We start from the raw sequence: 10,996 nt of genomic DNA, 5'->3' as shown, positions 1-10,996 counted from the left end.
AGTTTTTCGTCCAGCCCTACTTACACCTCAACCCGGGATGGAGTCCTTCATGGAATGGTGGCTGCAGGTTGTGTCGGAGGCAGATAAGGCTTTGAAGAAGGGGTTAAACTCTCTCGTCATATTAGGGACATGGATCTTGTGGAAACACAGGAATGACATTGTTTTCAACGGAGCAACCCCTCGTCTCTCTACTGCTCTCTCTCCATTGTTGCAGAGGAAGTATGGTGCTGGAGCAAGGCCGGTGCTAAAGGCATCCAGCTCCAGTTGGCACAGAAGAAGGATGAGGAAGGTCTTTTTCCTTAGAGTTGTCAGGTCGCTGGTTGAAAGGGCTGGCTTCTTAGCCGGCTCTTTGAAGTTCAACCTTGTTAGTGTGTGTCTAAACCTTTGGCGGGGTGGTTGTGTCTAGTCTATTTTAGAGTTTTAGACATTTTTTCTTCTTAATATAATGATACACAACTCTCATGCGTGTTAAAAAAAGATACACAATAAATTGAGCGTCAGCCAATTTATGGCCTAATATTAAGTATAATTTGAATCCAACCTGAATCCAATTTGTTGTCTCTTATAGCTGATTTGTTGATCTAGAGGATCCATGTGGATGAATCTCCTTATTATTCAAATTTGAATAGCAAAGAGATTCCTCCCATGGATCTCTGACCACCAAATCAGCTCTTAGTCTTATTTCGAACAATGCCCCTTCATTTATTTATTTTTGTTATGGACATATCAAATATGTATAGACATAACTTCCGTGTTGACTACTTGCCTGTTCCGAAAAGAGAAACAAATTATATTCAATAAAAAGCTATTCCTTTTAATTTATTAAATGGGAATAACAGAGAAGCAATGAAGTAATGTACAAAATTACAAGGTGGCAGCTTTGTGTGTGCGCGCGGTGGTGGTGGGGGATCAGGCGCTGCCATGAGCTAGTATATACACTGCAGAAAGGATGACGAGGAAGATGACGATGCTTCCCTCCTACAGGAAGCATGCATTATAGTTTCTTGAGGATGTTTCGCACGCCGCGATCAATTATCGTGGTTCTCGGACGAGATTACGCAGTTGCAGTTGCGGCCGCGGCTTCCTCGGCCACCTGGGTCGCCTGCTGCAGCGTGCAGATGAGGTTGCGGTCCCCGTAGACGTTGTCCACACGACCTGGCAAGCAAGAAGGCAACAGAGATTAAGCCTCGCCTCGCTCGAAGTGATACTGTGATAGCTGCTAAGCGACGAGAAAGGCTTTGTTTGGCCTCTGGAGAGCGTAGACGACGGTTGAGCTCTTCGTACGTACCAGTTGTTGGCCAGAACTTGGCGCCCCGGAGCCATGCCGCGGGGAACGCAGCGTACTCCCTGGAATACGGCTTGCTCCATGTGTCACCCATCAAGAGTTGCGGTGGGTGAGGAGCGCCCTGCACAAACAAAGCAAAAACACCTGTGAACCTCTCCCTGTAAACATGCAATCCAAGAGATGTCCTGGGCTCCTGTTTGTGTGCAGAACCATCTCCTGTGTCACTGTGCAAGACGTAGCGTGCTAAAACACACATACTCTTTGCAGTTAATGAGATATTAATTACCTTCAGGACATTGTTAAGCACATCTGCTTTGCCGCTTTCTATCTCTGCAATCTCTTCCCTGATGGAGATAAGAGCGTCGCAGAACCTGTCCAGTTCGGCCTGCCAAGACAAAACGGTACGATATTGTAAGCTCATGTGAAATCAACTAATTCATAGAACGGGGAGCAAAAGATGGTTAAAAGCTGCACATGCTTACCTTGCTCTCACTTTCAGTTGGTTCAATCATAAGTGTGCCAGGAACAGGCCATGACATGGTCGGTGCGTGGAACCCGTAGTCCATCAAGCGCTTTGCCACATCCTCCGGCTCTATACCAGCAGTCGTCTGACAAAGTTACAGGGAGCAGGTTAGAGACCGCAATGCATGGTTCAATTGCTAACATGAGTCAGATAAAAGTACCTTAAATGCCCTTAGATCAATGATGAATTCATGGGCAACAGTTCCGTTGACTCCACGGAACAGAACTGGGTAGTGTTTCTGCAAGAAGACCATTACCAAGTAAGTTTTAGAAGACTAATTTGGCGAATGTAACAAATGCCGCCAAGGTATGCTGTCGTGAAAATGTAGTACCTCTAGACGTTTTGCCATGTAGTTTGCATTCAAGATCGCGATCTTCGAAGCATCAGTGAGCCCCTGTGAGCCCATCATGGCTATATATGTGTAGGAAATTGGCAGAATCAAAGCAGATCCCCATGGAGCAGCAGAAATGGTGCCAAGAGGGTCCGTTTTCTCAGGGAGAGGAAAGCCACCAGTGGGAATCTGACAATAAAGGATTAATCAAATGATGTGGGCTATATTTTCTTTTGGATGAAATGATGGGAGCATGCAGAAATTATGGGCAATTTTTCTGGTTCCGTTCTATGCATTTATAGAGCAGTTTGATGTATTAACACATCACCACTAAATAGTACAGTAGTGTCACCTGCAATGCATTCAACATGAAAGAAAATGCTGCAGACGCTTTCTTGCTTCACTAGTTCAGGAATAAGATTGATTGTAGCATAGAGAAACATATGGGTAAGGTAATCTATCTTAATCTTCAATCTGAAGATCTTAGGAAACTGTTCTTGGAAGTTAAACATATATGCCTCAAATCTGAATATATGACTCAGATCGGAATAGGAATTTTTTCAGATTGACAAACGGCAAGATAAGGAATTAAAGGAACCTACCACTGGGTGAGATGGTAAAAATGGTGCCAAATGCTTCTTAACCCCAATAGGACCCATGCCGGGACCGCCTCCACCATGTGGAATGCAAAATGTCTTGTGAAGGTTAAGGTGACAAACATCAGCTCCAATAAAACCAGGGCTTGTTAACCCAACCTGTAAAAAGAGAACTTTTGTAAGCTCAAGGAAATTTCTAGTGAACCAATTATTTTGGCAATAGCTATCCAATAAGGGGCTTTTAAGTCCTGAACTAGGTTCAGGTGAACTAGGAGAAAATATTTTTCTTATAGAACAAAAGTAGTTAAGAACATACAGTTTGATAGATTATACACAAATTTTAATCACTAAATATTTTCAAGAGAACCACAGAACTATTTATCTTGCTAAGTACTGAACTCTAATAGATCTGTCTCGTAAGTTCACTACACAAGTATTTGCTTTTCAAAAATAAGAAGAATCAACTTCATCTCATGTTGGAATGCCATCTAGATATAACAACTCCGTAATTTTTTAGAATAATATTTTTTTGAAGAGAGTGCTTGCATAATGAACAAAGTACAGAAGATGGAATCGCAAACTGTGAAAAAAAATAACCTGAGCATTCATGTTAGCCCCGTCCATGTAGACCTGTCCGCCATTTTCATGAATGATCTTGCAGATCTCATCAATGCCTTCTTCATAGACTCCGTGAGTTGAAGGGTAGGTAACCTGAAAATAAGTTAATATTGTAACACTGTTATTCTCGGCATACAGCAAAAAGAACTTAAAAATTTTCTTTTGAAAACAACAAATTCCATCCGAATTGAATTTTCCATTTTCCTTCAAAAAAACTAATTGATTTCACATTTCTGTAGTTCAACAATATTCATTCTAATCCATCAAGTATCTGTACATTAATAAAAAGAGTGGTTGACACCTCTTTCTATTCCTCCTATTATATATGATATTGGAGAAGTCATTTATCTCACACCATAACACTAAATAAAGCAAGAAGGCTACACGGTGATAATCTTTCAGTATAGCACAAGAATGAACTACATAAAGGTCAGATTTTTTTTCAAAAAGTCACGGGCAAGAGAATCGCCAGGTATATACTCATAGAAATGATAGATTAAATGTCCAAGAGCAAGAGTACCATCAGAGCAGCCAAGTTGTCCTTGTTTGCTTCTGCAGCTTTCCTCAATTCCTCGATGTTTATGTTACCCTTGGCATCAGTTCCAACAGCAACAATCTTCATTCCAACCATAGCAGCACTTGCAGGGTTCGTGCCGTGTGCTGAGACAGGAATGATGCAGACATCGCGGTGGTGGTCTCCTCTTGACTGCATTTTATCAGCATAATTCTTTAACAAAGATTACTAGAAAACCAAGAGAGGAAAAGGCTAGGCCACATATATCATGACATACGTTGTGGTAAGCACGGATAACCATCAATCCAGCATACTCTCCTGCAGCACCAGCATTTGGTTGCAAAGAGAAAGAATCAAAACCTGTGATCGTGCATAACAGGTTGCCCAAGTCGTCAAACATTTCCTATGACAGAAAACAAGTTATTCCAGATGTTTGCAAATTCATGCTGTGAATACTTTGGCATTAGGATAGAAACTGAATCATGGTCCTTACATGGTACCCTGCAGCCTGATCAGTGGGGGCAAATGGGTGCAGGTTCGCAAAGTTGGGAAATGTAACAGGTATCATCTCAACAGTAGCGTTTAGCTTCATTGTGCAAGAACCCAGAGGGATCATACTGTGGCATAGCGAGAGATCCTTGGACTGCAACTTATGCAGGTAACGAAGAAGCTCATGCTCTGTGTGGTACCTGCAAGCCCAGAGCATGAAAAATCAGACATGTTCCCACAAATTAGTGGAGCAGACGCGCAAGCATTCAGATTTCAGAGGCACGCACATGTTGAAGACTGGATGCGTTAGGTAGGGGCTCTCGCGAGCAAGGCTGCTAGGAATTGAGCTTGAGACCTCTGGTGCGATGGATTCGGCTGTGAAACTGGCCTGAAAGTGTTCGCAATGGCACACCATTTAGTATTTGGATCTAATCACACGTCATCATTTAATAGCACACGCCGAATTATACTTTGCAGTTTGCAGTGATTGAGAACGAGTACTTACTGATTTGCCGTTGTTGAACACCTTGAACAGCTTGTCAACATCCTCCAGGGTGGAGGTCTCATCAAATGCTACAGTGATCTGTAGGAACGCATCACAGTTAGAAGGTAAATAAATGGTCAGCTCTCAAGATCATCGCGACGAGCTGGAATGAAACAGTGACACATAGTAGTGGCCAAGAAAAAGCGCACCGTGTTGGCATCGACGACCCGAAGGTTCATCTCGTTCTTGACAGCTTCCTTGGCGATTGCACGTGCATCGGAGCACGTGACCCTGACCGTGTCGAAGAAGGGCAGGTCCTGCACCGTCACTGTCCCGAGCTTCTTGAGGCCGTGGGCGAAGGTGCCAGCCAGGCCATGAACCCGGTCAGCGATCGCCTTCAGCCCCGCTGGGCCATGGTAGACAGCGTACATGGCAGCCATGTTGGCGAGCAAGGCCTGCCAGTGCCAACCAGAAGCGTCCTTGTCACTAACTATTACTCTATCACTCAGTTTGGTGAGCGGAGCGGGTGGGTGGGTGGAGTGCGCCGAGACCGACAGGTACAGGTATGTTGTACCTGGGCAGTGCAGATGTTGCTGGTGGCCTTGTCGCGACGGATGTGCTGTTCCCGGGTCTGCATCGCCATGCGGAGCGCGGGCCTGCCGGTGGAGTCGACGCTAACTCCGATGATACGGCCGGGCATGAGGCGCTTGTACTCCTGCGACGTGGCGAGGAACGCGGCGTGCGGGCCGCCGTATCCCATGGGCACGCCGAAGCGCTGCGCGGAGCCGACGGCGATGTCGGCGCCGATCTCGCCGGGCGGGCGCAGCGCGGTGAGCGCGAGCAGGTCGGTGGCCATGACGACCTTGACGCCGTGGGCGTGCGCGTCCCGGACGAACTCGGCGTAGTCGAGCACCTCGCCCTCCGTGCCGGGGTACTGCACGAGCACGCCGCAGACGTCGCCGCCGCCGTAGTCCAGGTCCTTGGCGTCGGCGACGACGACCCGGATGCCGAAGCCGTCGGAGCGGGTGCGGCACACGTCGATGGTCTGCGGGTGGCAGTTGGAGGCGATGAGGAAAGTCCTCTTCTTGCCCCTGAGGATGGCGCTGCACATGGCCATGGCCTCGGCGGCGGCGGTGGCCTCGTCGAGGAGGGAGGCGTTGGACATGGGGAGGCCGGTGAGGTCGGCGACCATGGTCTGGTAGTTGAGCAGCGACTCGAGGCGGCCCTGCGCGATCTCGGCCTGGTACGGGGTGTACTGGGTGTACCAGGCCGGGTTCTCCATGAGGTTGCGCAGCACCACCGCGGGGACGTGGGTGCCGTAGTAGCCCATCCCGATGAAGGACTTGAAGTCCCTGTTCATGGACGCCAGGCGCCGCATGTGGTCCAGCATCTGCGACTCGGTGAACCCGGCGTCGAACCTGCCGGGGAACCGCATCGGCGGCGCGCGGATGGCGGGCGGGACCGTGGCGTCGACCAGCGCGTCGACGCCGCCGAAGCCGCACGCGGACGCCATGGCCTCCTGCTCGGCGGGCGTCGCGGAGTTGTGCCGCCGCGGGAAGGTGTCGCTCGGCTGCAGCGCCGACACCGACACCGCCCGCGCCTGCGCGTGCTGGTGCGCGCCGCGGGGTGGAGGGCAGCAGCGGCGCTGCTGCTTCCCCGCGGCTGGCGGCGGCGGCGACAGGGTGGAGATGCCGCGGGACGACGTGGCCGGGGACGCGGCGGGCGAGGCCGCGGCCGCCGCGAGCAGGCGGCGCAGCAGCGCGCGGCTGGCGTGGCGGCGTGCGCGCTCCATTTGGTTGGTGGTGGTGGTGGTGGTGGTGGTGGCTGGTGGGGGTGGGTAGTGCGACGCGAGGCGAGGCGAGGCAGGCGCACAGGAATGGGAAGTGGCGAGTCCCGCCCCGGGGTGGGAGAGGACTCGGCTTCCGTTACTGCCGAGAAGAGCGGCGTGCCTGGGCCTGGGGCCTGGCTCAGCGACCGATTTGGTTGGCTAGTAATGCATCATCCGGTCCGGCGGCGAGGGAGGCGATGAGGTGCAGGAGCAGCTGTCACAGCCTGCCTGACTGCGCCAAGCTGCCAGTACAGTGGAGGTGGAGTCAGCACGCACAAGGAAAAACACGGGATGGGTGCTTTAATAGTGGGTGACGTGGACGCTGACACAACTCGGCAACAGGACGCGGATGGCGTTTGGATGGACGAGGAGCACGACGGCCCTCCGCTCCGCCGGCTGCACAAGATTTTCGCAGAGCGCCGTGGCGTCCTCTAGTTTTTGCGGCGCCCGCTGCCTCGTCGCTGATGGCGGGGCACCGTGCCGCCTCCGCCTGTCGAAGTTGGCAAAGCCGTGCTGCCGACCGCGACGGGGATCTGCGGGCCGGATCCTAGCCCCCACCGGCACAGCACGCCGGGTAGCCGGTAGCCGTAGCGGCGGCAGGTGGACGGATGCGGTGGTGTGATGGGCGCGCGGGCCGCGGGTTGGGTTGCGTTGGGTTTGGTGGATTGGATGGATGCTTGGTCAGTGTTCCGGTGGGGACAGGTTTTTTTGTCGGGTTTGGATCCATCACCTACCGCCAAAGAATCTCTGGGAACCCGTGGGGGTCGGTGGAGGAGCGGACGGTTCCACCAACCACGTTGAGCGACCTCCTACGTTCAGCGCATGCATCTCGTTCCAAAAATAAAAATAAAAATCAACTACCCTCCCTAGATTGTAAGACAAACAAAAAAAAGAACAGTTTCACAAGAAAAAAAAATCAAATCTGGGTTTACCTCCGTCTTAGGGCCCCTTCGCTTGCTCGGGAATGAACCCAGGATTGGTTCTAGCTCATCAAAATTTATATAAATTAGAGAAATAGTCCGACAATAAATTATTCTGGACCTCCAATCCGTAAAAACCGAAAAGGACCTTAGCCATTTTAAATCCACTAGTGCTCAAATCACAAATAGCACGTGGAGATTTGAGATTAGTTCGTCAGTAGAGGAGAGGTGACAATCGTTCATGTATTGTTCCAACTAATTCGTCAAGCTAATTATTAGTTGCAGTATTAGCTAGAGAAAAAAAAGACTAGCTAGTTGTTCGCTAGGTGGGTCTATATATAGAACAAAGGGAATGGTTACCAAGAGAATGGTAAAACTGTGCCAAAATAAAGTCGGTATCCTAGCAACTCGAACGGTTTATGTGTGATTGCTTCCTATAAAAGCAGGATTTATCTTTGTCAAAAAAGTTTTAGCTAGATGACAATAATACATTAGTTGACTTATTTGTTGAGGCTCTAAATAAAACATTGAGTACTTTTCTAACAGCTGTTTATATTAGCTACGTCGGATCCGGAGAGACTTTAACTATCCAACCACATATTAGTAGGTACATAAATATGGACCTCGGCTATCCAACCACCTAGTTAGGAGCTATGAGCTGCTAGTAATTATGTATTAACTATTTGTGAATCTTTTCATGGGTGCTAACAACAAAAACACTAGTAACGGTAACTATCACAGCACTCCCAACCCAGAAACTGCTCAGTGGTTTCCATAGCTGCCACCTAATCAAGGAACCACTTATAGAAACTAATCTTCTCAATACAAATGGTTTAAAGCAGTTTCTATGCAGAGAACACATTTAATGACTTCACAAAAGAAGCAGAAAAAGACTTGCTCGGCTGTGGCAATGAACTTCGTATACTTCTTGTTGCCACAGTTTAAATCACAGAACATATAGCAACCAAAAATATGATATCAAAACATAGGTTATATAATATTGATCCGTAGTGAAATGATATCCATGCTGAGAAGAAAAGCAAGTTCATAGTACGTAATAATATGTAATTAGAGCAAACTGCTCTTAATATATTGGTAGCAAACTGCTCTTAATCCATGGACAGCCAGCTCCAGTATTTCCAAGCACATATCCAATCTCTTCATGCACACCAATCTCTCCCTTCAAGCTCCTACTACAGGGGAAAAAAGCTTTGTTAGTTGTAAAAAAAATCAGAAAGAATTACAAGATGTTGTAATAGTGCCACTGAAATAATAATGTCAAGAATTACATTTGAATTTCCAAACTTGTGCCATACATGTTCAACCAGATCTGATTGAAGTTGCTTATGTGTATTACGATCACGAATAGCGGCATTTCTTTCTATCACTTGTTCCATCAATGGGTTAGGTCCTTGAGAAATACTAGCTTCTTGCACAGTAGATGTGCTTGCTGTCTCATTTAAATCTATAGGAATCTCTTCCAAATCCTTCTCATCTTCTATTACCATGTTATGAAGGATGATACAAGCTAGCATAATATTCTCAAGATCCCCTTGTTCATAAAGACATGCAGGTCGTTTTAAAATACTAAAACGAGATTGCAAAATTCCAAAAGCGCACTCAACATCTTTCCTTGCCCCTTCCTGGTGTTCTGCAAATAATTTGTGCTTTTCTGATTGTGGTGAGCGTATTGACTTTACAAAAGCAGCCCACTCCGGATATATGCCATCCGCAAGGTAATAACCGGTGTTGTATTGCCTTCCATTCACAATGTACTGCACCTGAGGCCCTTCCCCCCTCAGTTGTTGAACGAACAAAGGTGATTGATTAAGGACGTTGATATCATTGTTGGATCCAAGAACTCCAAAGAAGGCATGCCATATCCAACGATCATGCGAAGCTACTGCTTCTAGAATGACTGTAGGGACACCTTGATCACCACGGGTATACATTCCCTTCCATGCCACAGGACATTTTTCCCAATGCCAATGCATGCAATCTATACTTCCTAACATGCCAGGAAACCCACGACACTCACCAATCTACACTAAGCGTTCAACATCTTCTACAGTGGGTCGTCGTAAATATTTTTCACCATAGATTTCAATCACACCCTGGACAAACATCTCAAGCACTCCACTCCAGTACTTTCTTCTATCTTGAGATACTCATCAAGTTGGTCTACAGGGCTGCCATTTCCTAATTAGCGAATAGCGGCAGTGCATTTTTTCAATGGAGATAACCCAGGACGATTAAGAGCATCCATTCTCAAAGTAAAATACTTATTCCAATTGCCTAAATCTTCAACAATGGTTAAGAACATGTGCTTCCTCATTCTAAATCCTCTACGAAAGATTGTGTCGTTGTATATTGGCTCATCTACAAAGTAGTCATTCAACAGCCCTTGTTCAGATTCAGCATAAGGCCTCTCAACATACCTTCTTGTTCCACTTCGCCTGGTTGGTGTTAAGCCTTCAATTTCGGACTTCAGTTCAGCAGCTACATGATCAGCAATATCACCCAATATATTACTCACCTCATCCATTGGGAACAGGTCCATTGGATCTATGCTACTAGCCTCATCTTCATATTGGTTGGACATGATGGTACTATTAGAATGAGAGGATATGGAACAAGGAATAGTCAAGGGATATGGAGGAGAGGGCGCTGTATATATAGTCAAATAACCAGGAAGTGTTCAGACTATGGAGCGAGAGGTAGTGTTCAAGAGGCCTTCTTTGATCTCTTTTGATGTGAACCTTGCTGACCTAAGGGATCCATCACAAACACGAATCAGCTACCCAACAGATGGATTGGGAATGAATTGGGTGTTAGGATCTGGTGTGGTGCATTGGGCAAGGATTAGGCGTGGGTCAGTGGAGGCAAACCTGGGAGCAGGCAACGGAGATCGGGAGGAGCCGCACGCTTGGGGATGACCTGCGCCGTTGGGGAGGAGCAGGCGATGTAGTTCGGCAGCCGCACACAAGGGAGAAAAGCACGCGGGGGAAGGCTTTCGTGGTTGGGATTTGGCGCGCGCGGGGAAGGATTTCGCGGCAAAGATTTGGCATGCGTGGGGAAGGAGCCGCCGGAGCAACAGATCGGGGGGAAGGGGAAGAAAACGAGGATGGAAACCACCGACAGGGCTCAACGCTATTTTCATCGTTTCCAGTGTCTTGGCGCGAGAGCAGACTTGGTTTCTCAGGGGAGAAACCGGTTCCTTCTCTTTCCACAATAAATCTCTTGCCACATCATAAAAAAACTGACATGGTAGTCTAATAAATTCTATGGAAACCATATGAGCTAGAGTGTTGGGAGTGCTCTCAAGCACTATCATTAATTACACATGTTATATTTCTTCACAGTATTTTTTGCCTTCTACCCTCCAACTCTCTCTCTCTCTCCTTCAAA

The 10,996-nt window shown here is 47.8% G+C and overlaps 1 protein-coding gene and 1 pseudogene across 1 annotated transcript; both read right to left on the bottom strand.

Moving 5' to 3' along the window:
• Positions 1 to 768: 768 nt before the first annotated feature.
• LOC541946 (glycine dehydrogenase (decarboxylating), mitochondrial) lies at positions 769 to 6,957 on the bottom strand. Its single transcript, NM_001305815.1, has 15 exons — positions 5,415 to 6,957; positions 5,050 to 5,295; positions 4,862 to 4,939; positions 4,644 to 4,744; positions 4,361 to 4,556; positions 4,145 to 4,270; positions 3,874 to 4,059; positions 3,333 to 3,446; positions 2,742 to 2,894; positions 2,140 to 2,328; positions 1,969 to 2,046; positions 1,768 to 1,893; positions 1,572 to 1,670; positions 1,289 to 1,406; positions 769 to 1,155 (listed from the first exon to the last, which is right to left on the bottom strand). Exons 1-15 carry the CDS (start codon positions 6,630 to 6,632, stop codon positions 1,055 to 1,057), a joined length of 3,129 nt encoding a protein of 1,042 aa, NP_001292744.1. The 5' UTR covers positions 6,633 to 6,957; the 3' UTR covers positions 769 to 1,054.
• Positions 6,958 to 8,802: 1,845 nt separating this feature from the next.
• Positions 8,803 to 10,733, bottom strand: LOC118473621 (uncharacterized; annotated as a pseudogene).
• Positions 10,734 to 10,996: the final 263 nt, after the last annotated feature.

The sequence above is a fragment of the Zea mays genome, chromosome 10 (assembly GCF_902167145.1).
Source record: "Zea mays cultivar B73 chromosome 10, Zm-B73-REFERENCE-NAM-5.0, whole genome shotgun sequence".
Classification (NCBI taxonomy): domain Eukaryota; kingdom Viridiplantae; phylum Streptophyta; class Magnoliopsida; order Poales; family Poaceae; genus Zea; species Zea mays.
The sequence above is the reverse complement of the archived record's forward strand: the minus strand, read 5'-3'. Positions and strand labels throughout refer to the sequence as shown.

Coding starts and splice junctions, on each gene's coding strand:
- LOC541946 (NM_001305815.1), bottom strand. CDS start 6,632: ATGGAGCGCGCACGCCGCCACGCCAGCCGCGCGCTGCTGCGCCGCCTG. Junction 4,271..4,360: donor ATCAGGCTGCAGGGTACCAT/GTAAGGACCATG, acceptor TTTCTGTCATAG/GAAATGTTTGACGACTTGGG. Junction 1,407..1,571: donor TGCTTAACAATGTCCTGAAG/GTAATTAATATC, acceptor TTGTTTGTGCAG/GGCGCTCCTCACCCACCGCA.